This window comes from Oryctolagus cuniculus, chromosome 7 (genome assembly GCF_964237555.1).
Source record: "Oryctolagus cuniculus chromosome 7, mOryCun1.1, whole genome shotgun sequence".
NCBI lineage: Eukaryota > Metazoa > Chordata > Mammalia > Lagomorpha > Leporidae > Oryctolagus > Oryctolagus cuniculus.
Window position 1 is genome coordinate 137,714,610 of NC_091438.1, and position 17,031 is coordinate 137,731,640.

The 17,031-nt window shown below is 51.0% G+C and overlaps 1 protein-coding gene across 3 annotated transcripts in view; it reads left to right on the forward strand.

The window, feature by feature from the left end:
• The window catches only part of DLGAP3 (DLG associated protein 3), a 69,479-nt gene that overhangs the window by 42,229 nt on the left and 10,219 nt on the right, over positions 1–17,031 (forward strand). For all 3 annotated transcript variants that reach the window (XM_070078782.1, XM_070078783.1, XM_070078781.1), the window contains 3 exons: positions 5,064–5,277; positions 5,501–5,814; positions 6,156–6,241. In XM_070078782.1, the coding sequence (XP_069934883.1) occupies positions 5,064–5,277; positions 5,501–5,814; positions 6,156–6,241 (614 nt within the window). The remainder of the gene's footprint in view (positions 1–5,063; positions 5,278–5,500; positions 5,815–6,155; positions 6,242–17,031) is intronic.

The following is a 17,031-nucleotide window of genomic DNA, read 5'->3' on the forward strand; positions in this document are numbered from 1 at the left end:
GTCTGGAACTCGGGCCTTGGCCGGGGGTGCAGTCATCTCCAGGCTTGACCCTGGCATAGTCTGCTTCCACACTTCCTGAGGTGGCTTTTGGCCAGAGTCTACTCACAGCTTAGCAGGTCGCTTCTCTGAGAGCCAGACAGTGAGAGAAGGAGTCTAGGATGGAAGCCATGGTCTATTCGAAAGCTATTCCGAGAAGCGACCTCCCATCACATCTGCCATATTCAGTTCATTGGAAGTGGGCTGATAAGTCCATCGACCCTGGAGAGAAAGGGCTTCCCCGAGGACGGGAATGCCAGGAGGCGGTCGCCATGAGGGGTGCAGTCAGCGGTGGCCTGCAGAGTGCAGTGAGTTCACCTTCAGTGGGGCTGTCTGCGAGATGCCTGGGTTAGGAGGGGTCCCCTCCAAAGGATTCTGCAGTTGCTTTTGCTAGAATATTCCTGGTCTGGGACTGTGTTCAGTTTGGGGTAATCTGACCCATGCAGACACATAGCTGTGTCTATGTGAGGGCCAACTTGTGGGCACAAATTCTCAGGCCATTGACTCACATACCCCCTACTCCTGTCCCCACTGCCTGCACTACAAACTAGCTTCCTTGTCATCAGCCTCTGGTGCTGATAGATTTTTATAGTTTTTAATCTTTTTTAAATTGTCATGTGTATAATTTATTGTCATGTGCATAGTCTCAGATTAATTCACAGAGAACTTTTCCTTGTTTGTTGAGAGGCCAAGATTAAAAAAAAAAAATCTGTATTTTTCAGTTTTTTATTAGAGAGAGTGAGAGAAAACAAGCCAGAGATCTCCCATTCCCTGGTTCATTCTCCAGATGCCCCCAACAGCTAGGGCTAGATCATGCCAAAACCTGCACCCCTCATGGCGACCACCTCCAGGCATTCCCGTCCTCGGGGAAGCCCTTTCTCTCCAGGGTCGATGGACTTATCAGCCCACTTCCAATGAACTGAATATGGCAGATGCGATGGGAGGTCGCTTCTCAGAATAGCTTTCAAATAGACCATGGCTTCCATCCTAGATTGAGTCTGGAACTCAATCCGGGTCTCCCACGTGGGTGGTGGAGACCCAAGTACTTGAGCGTCACCTGCTGCTCCCAGGGTGTACGAGCAGGAACCCGGATCAGAAGTGGGGGAGGCAGGATGCAAACCAAGCACTCGCTGTGGCAATGCAAGAGTCCCAGGTGTGGCATCTTAACTGCTACAGCAGAGGATGGCCTTGACTGATTTTTTCCCTAGTCTACATGTTCATCAGTAATTCCCCCTTTCCTCACTTTATGTGGGTTTTCATTTCCTGCTTCTCGTTTGGGTTTCACATGAGCCCAAAGCCTTACTCCTTTGCCCAAGTGGGTGTTGAAACCTAAGTCTTTTGGTTACTGGACCAGCAACCCCTGCCCCCACCTCCCGCCTCCACTGGGCTGTTTGCAGCATTGGCTCACACAGTTAATATTCTGGTTTTCCAGTCTCTTCTTTGCTTTTGTCCCCTGGGGACTTATCCTGCTTTCTTGTGAGCTCAGCTATGCATATAAAATGACATTTGTTATATTTTATCCAGTGTTTTAGAGTGAGAGGCTTTTCTAAAGGTTATCTAAACTAAATAACATATGTAAAGCATAAAGGATGTTGCCTGCCCCTCAGCTGGACCCACCCACTCCAGCGTGCACAGTTTTCAGTGGACCTTAACAAAGTATCTTCCTCTAAGCATCCCATGGGCTTGGAGATGGGCCCTGGCTTGGAGAAAGGCTGAGGATATCATTTCCCCAGGTAATTCTTTGACTTTGACTCTCTCGTGAGTGGGGGTTGAGTGCAGCAGGATGGAAGTCAGTGCAGTGATAAAGGAGTATTCACAGTACAGTGTCACCATTAAAAAAAAAAGATTTATTTATTTGAAAGGCAGAGTTACACACAGGGCGAGACACAGAGAGAGATCTTCTATCTGCTAGTTCACTTCCTAAATGGCTGCAATGGCTGAGGCTGGGGCAGACAGAAGCCAGGAGCCTGGAACTCTATCCAAATCTGCCATATGGACGGCAGGGGCTCAACACTTGGGTCATCTTTGGCTGCTTTTCCAGGCACATTAGCAGGGAGCTGGATCAGAAAAGGAGCAGCCAGGACTCAAACTGGTGCTCATATTATGGGATGCCCATGTCCCAGGTGGTGACTTAACTCTCTGTGCCACAAGGCTGGCTCCCCAGGCTGGCGCTGTGGTGTAGCAGGTAAGGTCGCCACCTGCAGTGCTGGCATCCCATGTGGGCACCAGTTTGAGTCCCGGCTGCTGCAGTTATGATCCAGCTCTCTGCTATGGCCTGGGAAACCAATGGAAGATGGTTCAAGTCCTTGAGGCCCTGCACCTGTGTTGGAGACCCAGAAGAAGCTCCTGGCTCCTGGCTTCAGATTGGTGCAGCTCCAGATGTTGGGGCCAACTGGGAAGGGAACCAGTGGATGGAAGATCTATCTCTCTCTCTCTGCCTCTCCTTTTCTTTCTGTGTAACTCTAACTTTCAAATAAATAAATAAATCTTTAAAAAAAAAAAAAAAGGCTGGCTCCCTGATGTCACAATTTTATAATGGTAACCTAGTGAAAAGCAACTCAGCTGTAGTAGTTCCCAGGAGTCTGTATGAGTGTGTGTTACCCTTGGGTCCTGGTCCTTGGGTCTCCAATTGAACTGGAAGGTGTGTGGCCCCAGGGTGCTGCTGTCTGCCTTGGATAGAGTTGATGACGGATGTGGCCTACTGGTGGGGTTTAAGAACTTCAGAATCTCTGTAAAAGAGAGGCCCTTTGTTCTAAGAGTTATTGCCACTGTGATTTATGAATCTCATAGCATTAATAGTCATTAATATGTCGTATTAATATGTCATTAACATGTCATAATAGTCACCTACTATGTGCCAGGATAGTGTGCTTGATGTTTAATACACAGAAGGTTGAGGATACAGAAATATGTCACATAGTGAGAGCCCATCCCTCGTTGATGTCTAGATTCCAGACCAAAATGCTCTCCTATGGTTAGATCAGCTCTCTGATGTTCTAGGAGGGACCCTCGGGGCTGGACTTGTTCTTGTTGAGAAGTGTCTTGAGCCAGAAATAGCAGATGGTAGTTCAGCGCCTAAGCTTCTAGAAATACCCAGGTAACTTCTGTTCTTGGTGTCCCAGAGTCTAGAGACAAGATTGAGAGGTAGACTCCAGGGAGGCAAGGCGAGAGCCCAGCTGTCTTATGAGTGTGGCTTGTGTCCATCCGACACGAGAGAACCTGACTTCCATAGGGTCTTGGATCGGTTTTTCTATGGCCTGTGATTTCTGTATATTTCCAATAAAGTTGTTTTAGAAAAAGCTTCAGGAAGTCCAGACAGGTTCTCAGTGGAACCACTGAATCTCAGTCTCCTGCAGATTCAGCTCTAAGTGGCCAAGCCGCCAAAGTGCAGAGGATAGAGAGCACAGGGTCCAGAACTGTGGGGCCCGAGTTAATGTAGGTTGAACGAGCTTCCTGGAGATTCTGGTAACTCAGTCGGCCTGACGTGGGGGCCAGGAAGGGTGGCATTTGACTTTGTTGTAGCACTCACCTGCTGGTGACCCTCAGATAATTCATTTGCCGTCTCTGAGAATGGAAGTGGAAGCCCCTGCTCTCTTGGTAGTGGGTTCTGGTGAGGTCTTGTTGTGCTTTGGCAGCTGAGTGAGCTGCGCTTTACGCACGGATCAAGCCACTCCCTTGGGCATCTTTTGACTGCACACGAAGGTGGTGCCGTGACCCTCTCCTGGGAGACAGCACAGGTGCAGCCATGGGACATACTTGCTGTCATGTTCGCCACAGGATGCTACTGCCAACCTTGTCCGTGACTTCATGCGATGACCCCTGCATAATCACCCGCAGGGGACGTTCTCCTGGGCTCAGGGGCAGGAATAGTTGTGCTTCTCTCGAACACCTGGCCTGTGCTTCCCAGGGAGGCCTGAGACCTTCACATGCACCAGGGGCTTCCTGTGTGCCTGTATCTGCACCAGGTGCTTCACGGACTCTCCTGAGAAGTCCTGTAAAGACGCTACCACTGTCACTCCTGGTTGACAGGCGAGCAAACGGGGGCCTCAACGCTTTGAACTTTCCTGGGGCCGCACTGGTAGGGCCAGCACTTGAGTCCGGGTGAGTCCCACCCATAGCAGGTGCCCCTCAGGCTGTGCTCCCCTGGGTCTGGTCGCTCAGAAGCCCAGGGTTAAACATGCACCCATCTTGGGCACTTTTCACGTCTTTCTCACCTGTGTTCTGGATGCAGCCCTCGGCCCTCGCACCACCTTGTCCTACCTTTGCTTTCCCTTTGCCCTCCGTTTTCTTAGGCGCTGTGAACCAAGCTGCCATATTTATATTTAAATATGGTATATTAAATCTTAGTGCGGTGGTGCATGGCACGGCTCCACGAACAACATTTTTCTTTTGCTTTTTCTTGCCTTTTCTTTCTTTTTTTTCTTAATACCATGGATTCTGTATCACACAACGTCAAAAAAACAAAACAAGAACATCATCCAGGAATGGCTGGGTGCACCTCAAGAGAGTGAGGCCAGGGCAGGCTGCAGCCGGCCACGCTGGAGCCCTCGTTAGTGGGCAGAAAGTGAGGGAAGGCTGGGACACTTCGAGGTGGATCATCTTTGCTCCATCATCTGAATTCCATCCTGCCTCTTGCTCTCTATCGCCATAGGCTGCCCCGCTCGGTATTGTAGTGATGATGAGTAATATAATACGTGTTCTTGCAGTCCCTAGCTGGTGCATGTGGGAAGAGACAGGTGAGGCGCTGGGAGGGAAAATGTGGCCATCGGGCAGAGGTGGGATGGAGATGGGGGTAATTAGAGGAAGAAGGGGCCGCAAAGCAGGCCTGGGGAGCAGCACAGGGCGCCCCCCCTCCAAGTGCCTTTGCAGAATGCGGGTTTCTTTTGGTCCAAATACAGAAAAAGCGGCACGCAGGGGTACAGCCACCACTGGCCAGATGTTTTCCTAACGCAAGGCACACGGCACGGTGACCCCCAGCCCCTCGCAGCCCCCTCACTAACCGTTCCCCACCCCCCACCCACCCCCAGCTCAGCGAGGAGCTGAACCAGCAGCTGGAGGCCGTGTGCGGTTCCGTGTTCGGTGAGCTCGAGTCCCAGGCCGTGGACGCCCTGGACCTGCCCGGCTGCTTCCGCATGCGGAGCCACAGCTACCTCCGGGCCATCCAAGCCGGCTGTTCCCAAGATGACGACTGCCTGCCCCTCCTCGCTGCCCCTGCCTCTGTCTCAGGGAGGCCCGGCTCCTGTGAGTATGCACGCCCGCGCCCGCGCGCTCTGCCTCTGGCCGGGCCCTCGGGCGGATCGCACCCCGGTGGCTTCTCCGGGTGGGACGGTGGGGAACGCACCCCTGAGCCAGGGACGCAGCCTCACGTGTTGTCTGCGTGGCTGCCGGGCCCCGTGCGACCGCACGAGCGTTTCTGGCGTGGGCCGCGTTTCTCACCCGCGCTTTCTGCGTTCGGTCGCCGCAGCCTTCAACTTCAGAAAGGCCCCGCCCCCCATCCCGCTGGGAAGCCAGGCCCCGCCCCGCATCTCCATCACCGCCCAGAGCAGCACCGACTCCGCCCACGAGAGCTTCACCGCGGCCGAGGGCCCCGCCCGGCGCTGCAGCTCCGCCGACGGGCTGGACGGCCCTGCCATGGGCGCGCGCACCCTCGAGTTGGCGCCGGTGCCACCCCGGGCCAGCCCCAAGCCCCCCACGCTCATCATCAAGACCATCCCTGGCAGGGAGGAGCTGCGGAGCCTGGCGCGGCAGCGAAAGTGGCGGCCGTCCATTGGGGTGCAGGTAAGAACAGGAACTCAGGCAAGGCCCTGGCAGGTTGAGGATGGGTCGAGGGGGCCTACGGGGTCTTCTGGGTGTGCAGACCATTTTGTTGTTGGCTTGTCCCGGCTGCAGGTGGGCCCCGTGCCTGGTCATGGACAGGATGTCTCCAGTCGGCCAGTGCAGAGCAGTGCCCAGGGGTTACCACCTTGATGCCCCTGGTCTCTTCTCTTGTCTGGGGCAGATTGCTTCTGCAAGATTTGCTGAGTGGCTTGGGGTTCAACCTGCTGCTGGCCATTCTCCCTGGGAAGGGCTTGTGCCCCTTGACTAGCCCCAGCCACTGACTCCTCTCCACTGGCCACCAGGTGGAGACTATCTCAGATTCGGACACGGAAAACAGGAGCCGAAGAGAGTTCCACTCCATCGGTGTGCAGGTGGAAGAAGACAAGCGGTAGGTGGCAGTGAGGGCGTCCTGGGCTGGCTTCCGCTGTGGGCGTGGAGAGGAGAGAGGATTGCATACCATCCCGTCTCCATGTGCGTGCTGTCTTCCCGGAGTTTGGGGGCCAGGCCTTTTTACTGGGGGAGTCAGGGCAGCTGCAAATGTTGTGCATAGAGTTGTTGACGGGGTCTTGCACCCATGACGGCAGACCGTGCCTCGGGGGAGGAAGGGAGAGGTAAGGAGAGGTAGCAGCTAGGTGCCAAGCAGGCCTCCAGCGATTGTCCTTTCCTGGGGATAACAGGGTTCAGCCAAGGCCTCCTTACGTCCTGTGGCGAACAAGTATGTGAGCTCAAGAAGAAACAAACAGGAAGATTGCCTCTCCCCAGCCCCTGGCAGATATAACACTCCTCCTCACTTGGCTCCCACCAGCATTTACCCAGTCGGGGGTACCTATTATATGCCTGAGTCTGTGGCGTACTCGAGACAGCAGAATTACCGGCAGCCACTCTTCTGACATTAGGTGGCCTCAGAAACATTGCTCCCTTCATTTCCAGCTGAAGAATTCGCACCGCGAGCTCCGGAGGGCAGAGTCCTCTCTGCTGTTGGGGATACACTTTGTCTCATGGCCTAGGGGCAGTGCTGCATCAGCCCCCTAGCCCTCTGGGCTGCGGTGTGTGTGTCAGGCTGGTGGCCCTGGGTCTGCCGTCTGGGAAACGGGAGGTGGGGGGCAGGGTGGTGGTGGCTGGGAGGGTTTCCTGGTGATGGGAGCTGCCCAGGCCATGCCCACAGGAGAAAGCAAGCCAATGTCCTGGTCGCAGTCCCTTGCAGCGCTGTCCCTAGTTGCTGCTGTTGGGCCTCCCTGCGAATTCTCCCAGCTCTTCCAGGGTACCCCGTGGATGTCTCATGTGTGTCCCTAATCTAGTCATTTTGGGGTTCCTGTGGGGTTCACCATTTTGCTGCACTCCTGCTTTAGCTTCCTGAAGTTTTGCAACCTCCTGAGGATGTAGAAACCCCCATCAGGGCTGGCAAAAAGCAGCCTGAGTTGTCCCCATCGCTCCTAAAGCTGCTGTCTCCCAGACTCTAAGTAGGCCACTGGGATCGCACAGAAGTAGCAATGGACTGCCAGCTCACTTTGCAGAAATCCAAGACTTGAATTCTTGAGAGAGGGGCCAGCGTCCTGGGTGGCTACATCTCTGTGCTGCCTGCCCTTGGGCTCTCATGCTGCCCTGTGGGCCCTAAACCAAGCCCATGTGTCCCCAGCCACTCCCTTGAGAAGGTTCTGAGCCCTCGTGCAGAAGGACCCTCCCAACAAGCCTGCATCCCGGGGAGAGTGCAGGCAGCATTCCAGCCAAGACTCCCGCTAAGTCAGCAAACTGCCATTCAGCCATTGATCCACTCATTCAGCAAACACTCCTTAAGCCCTTGTTCTATGACAGTTCCTGCGCCCTGTGTTCAATGAGTGAGGAGACATCAAAGACAGGACTCTTTCCCTCCTCGAAGTTCCAGTCTAGAGGGACATGGAGGCAATGAATAAATAATCCCCATGTAAAAAAAAAAATAGGATTACACATCATGATCTAATACGTAGTGGGATTTTATTGCACATTAATGCAGGGCTGTGAAAGAAAAACAGAGGAGATGAGGGAGAAGGGCTCTTACTTAGATTAAGCGGGCACTTGAGCGTTGACTAGGAACGCTCAGGTGGTGATTGGGGAATAGCGGATGTGGAGCTGCTGGGGCAGGAGAGAGGGCTGCATGTCGGGAGCTGGAAGAAGGTCCTCACTGCTAGTGTGGGGTGGGCGGGGCAGGGCTGGAAGGGAGAGTCCCAGGGGCCGTGGATAAAGCACTAGAAGTAATGAGTAGTGAGTAAAGGGCTAAACGTGACGTGTTCTGATTGATGTTTATGAAAGGCGGTAGCTGCTGAGTGGAGAGTGAATGCGAGGAAGGCGACGGTGGCAATGAGGGACCTCTGTGATCCAGAGGGATGGCAGTGTTCTGTCCTGTGTTGGTGACGGTGACTGGGGACTTCTTACTCTATTGCATTTCATAAGCGGGCACTGCTGGAACATGGGAACATTATTGGGTTTTGTGTGTTGGTTTTATAGACAGCAGCCTTGCTGCTCTCTCCTATTAGGTCTCACCGGTTATCTGAGAATCACGGGGGGTTTTCCATGTTGTCGGTTATTTTTCTGCACTTGAGGACATTTCTTTTGCATCTGCATTGTGGGGTTCTTCTTAGAATAATGCGTTGAGCAGGACTTCTAGTTCCCTTCGGAAAAGCAGCCCGCTGCTCCCATTCCTGACTTCAGCGCCTCTGCTTCTCAAGGCCATGTTGGCTGCACATTCCAACAGGTACTGTTTGTTAAAGGCTAAGTACTTCCCTGGTGGCTAGGAGTTCTGATTTTTATTGTTTAAGCAGAAAGTGTGAGTGGAACTTTATGCAATGCTTTCTCGGAATTTTACTCAGATGATCATAGATGGTTCTCCCTCCATATATAATGTGACTTGTACATATCGACCCGTTCTTTCATTCTTGGGATAAACCCTGCTTGATATCATTGTCAGTTGGATTGAATTTGGTTGTGAGTAATAGGGCCTCAATAGTATCTTCTTTTTTTAAAGATTTATTTATTTATTTGAAAATCAAAGTTAAAAAGAGAGAGAAGGAGAGGCAGAGAGAGAGAGAGAGACGTCTTTTTTAAAATATTTATTTATTTATTTGAAAATCAGAGTTAAAGAGAGAGAGAAGGAGAGGCAGAGAGAGAGAGGTCTTCATCTGCTAGTTCACTCACCAATTGGCCCCAATGGCCAGAGCTGCGCCAATCTGAAGCCAGGAGCCTGGAGCTTCTTCTGTCTCCCACATGGGTACAGGGGCCCAAGGACTTGGGCCATCTTCTACTGCTTTCCCAGGTCACAGCAGAGAGATGGATTGGAAGTGGAGCAGCTGGGACTCAAACTGGCACCCATATAGGATGCCAGCATTGCAGGCAGCAGCTTTGCCCGCTATGCCACGGTGCCAGTCCCCAATAGTATTTTAAGCAAGTGTTTCTTCTGTTTCCCTCTCACTTGAAAAAAAAATCAGGGTGGTCACTTGGCACAGTGGTTAGGATGCCACTTGGGCCACCCGCATCCTATTTCAGAGTGACTGCATTTGAGTTCAGTTCTGTTTCCTCTTCCCATCCAGCTTCCTGCTAATGCACACCCTGGGAGGCAGCAGTGAGTCCCTGCCACCCACATGAAGACCCAGACTGAGTCCTGGCTCCTGGGTCCAGCCTGGCTCAGCCCTAGCTCTTGTGAGCATTTGGTGGGGGTGAACGAGCAGATGGAAAATCTCCATCTCTGTCTCTGTGCCTTTCAGATAAAATGAAGAGAAAAAAGCCAGCCTGACTGTAGGAACTGCTGTGTCAGGGCCTGGTGCCTTCTATTGTGCTGTTCTTCTATCCTTTGTATATCACTGCAGAGGCAAGGAGCTGAAGTTCAAGTGCCACCTCCCTGTCTGCCTTCTGAGCAGTGAGGAGGAGAAGGAGGCATTCTTTCTCTTTAAAACATCACTTCCGGGCCGGCGCCGCGGCTCACTAGGCTAATCCTCCGCCTTGCGGCGCTAGCACACCGGGTTCTAGTCCCGGTCGGGGAGCCGGATTCTGTCTCGGTTGCCCCTCTTCCAGGCCAGCTCTCTGCTGTGGCCAGGGAGTGCAGTGGAGGATGGCCCAAGTCCTTGGGCCCTGCACCCCATGGGAGACCAGGAAAAGCACCTGGCTCCTGCCATCGGATCAGCGCGGCGGCCATTGGAGGGTGAACCAACGGCAAAGGAAGACCTTTCTCTCTGTCTCTCTCTCTCACTGTCCACTCTGCCTGTCAAGAAACAAAAACAAAAACAAAAAAAAAAAAAAAAAAAAACAAAAAAAATCACTTCCGGAAAGTTCCACGCAACACTTGTCACCCACGGCAGACTGGAGTCTGATCCCCTGGAGGCACCTAGCTCCCAAGGAGGCGGTGGATGCCATGCGCAAGGCACAATGGACGGTGGTTGCACTCGGGGTTCTTGTGGCTACAGATGGAGATGAGGAGGGCTATGTGGGGCTCCAGCAGCTTTTGTCCCAGTCTTGCTATATTTTATTTTTTAAAGATTTATTTAATTTTTTGCAAGTCAGAGTTACACACACAAGAGAGAGAGAGAGGGAGAGAGAGAGAGAGAGGGAGAGGGAGAGTCTTCCATCTGATGGTTCGCTCCCCAGTTGGCTGCAATGCCGGAGCTGGAGCTGTGCCGATCTGAAGCCAGGAGCCAGGAGCGCTTCTTCCCAGTCTTCCGCGCGGGTGCAGGGACCCAAGGACTTGGGCCATCTTCCACTGCTTTCCCAGGCCACAGCAGAGAGCTGGATCGGAAGTGGAGCAGCCGGGTCTTGAACTGGCGCCCATATGGAATGCCGGTGCTTCAGGCCAGGGTATTAACCCACTGCGCCATAGCACCGGCCCCGCTATATTTTATTTTTATGCATAGTGCTAGGTTTTTGATTAGTTATCACTCTAATATTTTTATATTTATGGTCATAAGTAATTCCAACCTACAATTTTATTTTTGTTGCCATTATTCTGCTCAGGTATTAAGGTTATGCTAAACTCCTAAAATGGATTTAGTAGCTTTCTCTGTGTTTCTATTCTATGGAACAACTTGTATAAAGTAGGAGTTATTTACTGCTTGAGGTTTGGAAACCTCTAAAACTATCAGGCCTTGATGCTTTTTAGGAATAGGACAAACTTTTAAAACTCCAACCTTGGTTTCTTTGGCAGTTATTGATCCATTCTGGTCTTATTTTTTTTCTTTTTTTTTTTAAGGTTTATTTATTTATTTGAAGGTAGAGTTACAGATATGGAGAGACAGCTAGAGGTCTTCCATCTGCTAGATCACTCCCCAGGTGGCCGCAATGGCTGAAGCTGAGCCAATCTGAAGCCAGAGCTAGGAGCTTCTTCTGGGTCTCCCACATGGGTGTAGGGGCACACAAGCACTTGAGCCAAACTCCACTGCTTTCCCAGCAGCATTAGCAGAGAGCTGGATCGGAAGAGGAACAGCTGGGACTTGAACCAGTGCCTACATAGGATGCTGGTGCTGCAGGCGGCGGCTTTACTCACTACGCCACAGCACTAACCCCTTATTTTTTCTGGAGTCAATTTTGGGGATTTTTTTTCTAAAAACCAACCATTTGACAAAAGTTGACAGTCTTCAAAAGTTTGGGCACAAAATATTCTTTCTCATAGTAGTATTGTAATTATGTACTTTTTTTATCTCTAGGTTATATCACCTGTTTCATTCCTAATACCATGGATTTATATCTTACCTCTCTTTCATGATCAACCTTGCCTGAAATTTGTATGTTAGTGTTTAAACAGATTTTTAAAATTATGCCTTATTAGCCTCTTTTTTTTTTTTTTTTTTTTTTGACAGGCAGAGTGGACAGTGAGAGAGAGGGACAGAGAGAAAGGTCTTCCTTTGCCGTTGGTTCACCCTCCAATGGCCGCCGCGCTGCGGCCGGCGCACCGCGCTGATCCGATGGCAGGAGCCAGGAGCCAGGTGCTTTTCCTGGTCTCCCATGGGGTGCAGGGCCCAAGCACCTGGGCCATCCTCCACTGCACTCCCGGGCCACAGCAGAGGGCTGGCCTGGAAGAGGGGCAACCGGGACAGAATCCGGCTCCCCGACCGGGACTAGAACCCGGTGTGCCGGCGCCGCTAGGTGGAAGATTAGCCTAGTGAGCCGCGGTGCTGGCCGCCTTATTAGCCTCTTAAAAACTAACTTTAAAAATTATATTTTATTAGTCTTTTAAAACACTAGTTTTTTGTTTTGGTGGGCAATCTTTAATATTTCCTTTCTTCTGCAACTTTCATGTTTTTTTTTTGCTTCTACCATGTTTATCTTTTTTCAACCTCTTGAATTGACACCAGCTTTCAATAGTTCTTATTTTCTGACATGTGCTTTTAGGGCTGTCAGTTTCCTTCCAGCAGTATTGCGCTAGCTGCCTCTCATAGGTTTTGAGATGTAGTGTTTTCATTGTGCAGTTATAAATAGTTTGTAACTTTCATGGTAATTTCTTTTTCTTTTTAAAAAATTTTTTAAAAGTTTTAAAAATTTATTGATTTATTTGAAAGGCAGAATTAGAGAGAGAATCTTACACCTACTGGTTCACTCTCCAAATGGCTGCAACAACAGGGGCTGGGCCAGGCCAAAGCCAGGAGCCAGGGCCTTCATCCGGGTCTCCCATGTGAGTACAGGGGCCCAAGCACTTGGCCCATCTTCCGCTGCTCTCCCAGGCACATAAGCAGGAATCTGGAATCTGGAGCTGAGCTGAGATTTGAATCCAGGTCCTGCAGTATGAGATGCCAGCACCCCAAGTATCATTTCACCTGCTGTATGGCCAGTCCTCGTTATTGATCTCCAAAGTCGCTACATATGGTCACAGAGTGTGTTCTGTTCCTTAGATTTTGTTGAGGCTTCCTCCATCTGAGAGAGGATGGTTGTGGGTGTGCCATTTGCCTGGTTATGTTGTTATTTTTTACCCTAGTTTGAGAGTGCTGTTCTGAAGCATCCAAGCTTATAGTTGTTATATCTTCTCTTTTGTCATTCAATAGGTGACTTTTCAGTCTTACTGATGGTTTTTGCCTTGTAGTCTCTTTTGCCTAATTGCATTGCTCTGGCTGCTTCCTTTCAGTAACTTTTCTATTGTCTTTTCCCATCCTTTTATTTTATTTTATTTTTGACAGGCAGAGTTAGACAGTGAGAGAGAGAAACAGAGAGAAAGGTCTTCCTTTTCTGTTGGTTCACCCTCCAATGGCCGCCGCGGCCGGCGCTGTGCCGATTTGAAGCCAGGAGCCAGGTGCTTCCTCCTGGCCTCCCAAGCGGGTGCAGGGCCCAAGCACTTGGGCCATCCTCCACTGCCTTCCCAGGCCACAGCAGAGAGCTGGATTGGAAGAGGAGCAACTGGGACAGAATCCAGCACCCCAACTGGGACTAGAACCTGGTGTGCCGACGCCACAGGTGGAGGATTAGGCTAGTGAGCTGTGGCGCTGGCCTTTTTTTCTTTTTAAAAAATGTTAATTTATTTGAATTGAACATCAGAGTTGGGGGGAGCGAGAGTGAGAGGGAGAGAGTGTGTGTGTGTATGAGAGAGAGAGAGAGAGAGAGAGGTCTTCCATCTGCTGGTTCACTCCCCAAATGGCCACAACAGCCAGGGCTGGGCCAGGACAAAGCCAGGAGCCAGGAGCTTCTTCCTGGTCTCCCACACAGGAGCAGGGGCCCAAGCACTTGGACCATTTTTCACCGCTTTCCCAGGCCATTAGCAGGGAGCTGGTTGGGAAGTGGAGCAGCTGGGACACAAAGTGGTGCCCGTATGGGATGCTGGCATTTCAGGTATCAGCTTAACCCACTATGCCACAGTGCCAGCCCTATCCCTTTATTTTCAGTCTTCCTGTATCTTTATGTAGGTCTGATGCTTCTAAATGATAGGTAGCCAAAGTTTAGTAGACATATTTTACCCATTTATGTATTTTGATTATTTATTTGTATTTCTCTGATCTCTTTAGAATTTTTCTATTTGACCGCTTTTCCTTTGTCTTCTGTTGAACTGATCAAACTTACTTTACTTCTCTTTTTCACTTTACTTCTCTTTTTCACTTCAGTGTTTTGGAAGTTTATAGCCTTTTGCCACATGTTCCATCAATGTGCACGCTGGCAGTTGGTCACCCACCTCTGCAAATTTATTTTCTCTGAATAAATTCAGTCTGGCTTTTAAAAAAAAAAAGGAAGTTTACATTTCAGAAGTGATTTCTCCTAAAAACGTAACAAGATATAGTTAATATTTTTCTAATAAAGCCTAAAGTTAGTATTTCTATAAGTACAAAACATGAGCCTTGGAACATTCCATTTGTTATATATATTAAATTTTTTAAAAATTTTACTTTTGGGGGGCTGTCTCTCTGGCATAGTGGGTAAAGCTGTTGCCTGCAGTGCCAGCATCCCATATGGGTGCCAGTTCGAGGCCCCCTGGCTGCTCCACTTCTGATCCAGCTCTCTAATATGCCTGGGAAAGCAGTGGAAGATGGCCCAAGTGCTTGGGCCCTGCACCCACATGGAAGACCTGGAAGGAGCTCCTGGCTTCAGGTGGGCTCAGCCCTTGCTGTTGTGGCCCTTTGGGGAGTGAACCACTGGGTGAAAGATTCTCTATCTCTCTCTATATATATATATCTCTCTGCCTATGCCTATGCCTTTAAAATAAATGAATAAATCTTTGAATTTTTTTATTATTATTTTTTGAAAAGTGCAGAGAGAGAGCAGGATCTTCCATCCACTCATTTACTCCCCAAATGCCTACAACAGCCAAGACTGGGCCAAGCTGAAACCAAGAACTGGAAACTCCATGCAGTCTCCCACTTAGGTGGCAGGAGCCCTACTACTTGAGCCATCACCTGCTGCGTCCCGGGGTGTGCAGCAGCAGGAAGCTGGAATCAGGAGCGGAGCTGGGACTGGACCCCAGGCCCTCTAACGTGGGTTAAGCAATGGCTTAACCAGGAGGACAAATGCCCACCCCTCCTCCATGTTATAGATATCTGGTATTGTGATTATACCTCCTGGAAAGGCTCTGCTAAATCAGTTGCTGTGAAATCCTTTGTGGTTTAATAGTTTAGATTTACAAGGGCGTCTTAGCAATTTGTGTGTTTGCTCTTGTTGGCTCCTGCCCACTCCTCCCTCACGGCCTCCGTTTCCTTGATGCTGCAGCACGGCTTGAGCTTTGGCCCATTTTTTATTTTGTCTTTAATTTATTTTATTTATTTAAAAGGCAGAGTTACAGAAAGGGAATGAGAGAGAGAGAGAGAGACAGAGAAAAGTCTTCTATCCACACTGGCTCACTCCCCAGATGGCTGCAAAGGCTGGGCCTGGGCTGATCTGAAGCCAGAAGCCAGGAGCTTCTTCCGACTCTAACCACGTGGGTGCAGGGGTACGAGCAATTGGACCATCTTTTGCTGCTTTCCCAGGCACATTAGCAGGGAGATGCATGTGAAATGGAGCAGCTTGGAACTGGTGCTGTGGCGCAGCAGGTTAACACCCTGGCCTGCAATGCCAGCATCCCATATGGGCGCTGATTTGAGTCCCGTCTGCTCCACTTCTGATCCAGCTCTCTGCTATGGCCTGGGAAAGCAGTAGAAGATGGCCCAAGGCCTTGGGCCTCTGCACCCACATGGGAGACCCAGAAGAAGCCCCTGACTCCTGGCTTCGGATCAGCGCAGCTCTGGCCGTTGCAGCCAATTGGGGAGTGAGCCAGTGGATGGAAGACTTCTCTCTCTTTCTCTCTCTGCCTCTCCTCTCTCTGTGTAACTCTGACTTTCAAATAAATAAATAAATCTTAGAAAAGAAAAGAAAAGAAAAGAGAAAAGAAAAAAGAAAAGAAAAGAAAAGAAAAGAAAAGAAAAGAAAAGAAAAGAAAAGAAAAGAAAAGAAAAGAAACGGAGCAGCCAGGACTTGAACCGTTGACATAGGAGATGCTGGTGTTGCAGGCGGCAGCTTTACCAGCTACGCCACAACACCAGTCCTTGAGCCTGGTTTTCCAGGCAGTGTCTCAGCTTGGGGTACAACCTGTGCCTCACTGGTAGTGCTCACCTGGGCCCACACCCACACAGAAAGCAGCCTGAGCATTCTGACTGCCCAGCATCCTACCTCCAGGCCACATTCCTGTATCCCTGGCACACGTGCTTCTGGTCCAAGTTTGTTAGTGTAGCAGACCGTCTTGGCTGCCAGCTGAATGCACGGGGTCTCCTTCCAGCTCCCCACGGTGCGCAGGCCTGGGGTCTCTCCTGCCTGCCTGCCGCCTTCGCCTCCAGCCTCTAACATATGTCTGGCCCTACGTTCCTGCGGCTCACTTGGCTCTGACGCCCTCTCACTGCTCGGGTTTTGCATTTCTCTTTTGTTTCTGGTATCCGAAGATTTCTCCTTCTCGTGTTGCAGCTCAAACACTTCCGGCTTCTATTCCATCCAGCATGTCTGTGTGCTTGGGGCGTGGGTGGGAGCCTCCTGAGTTGATTCCGTCTACCGTATTGATCAGTTGTCTGCCCTGAGCTGATAGCAGCAGATACAGAGAGCCATGGACCTGCTTGAGGGGCATTCGGAAGTGAAGGTCGGGGAAGGGCAGGGGCGGGCAGAGCATGCGGTCTTCCGTGCTCGCGTGTAAGGTCTCAGCGAGGTCTTGGTGGGGCGGGCTGAGCGAGTGTCTGCAGAACCCAAGTGCCTGGGACAGGTGATCACAACGGGAACTCAGAGGGAGTGACAGGTGGGGAGGGGGGGATCTGGCCCATCTCTCTGGCCAGGCTTGTCTGCTGAAGGCATCCTTAGTTATGCACCTGCACAGCCCTTGCTGTCCCTTATGTCCCTGGCACTTTAAGTCTGACTCACCACACACCATGCCCCAACTGGCACATAAAAGCGAGCCATGCATCCCAGCAGCCTTGCTGGGCAGACGGCCAGGCTGGCCCCCTACCCACGGCCACACCATTCCCTTGGACTCTCTCGTCCTTACTTCTGTCTCTCTCAGCCCAGTATCCACTTCTCGCCTCTGTTCTTTGGTTTTAAAAATTGCTGCCTTTCAGAGTGTTCCCTGCTGACTTCTTTGGGGGAGGAGTTTGGACTCACTGCCCCTTACCCCTGGGGGTCCTTCCCAGTGTCCATCAGCAGTGATAACGTAGCTTAGGATGAAGTGCACAGGGCTGGGGATGGTACCCCCTTGAGCTCTGGCCTCTGTGCACCCCCAACCGAGATTCATCTGTC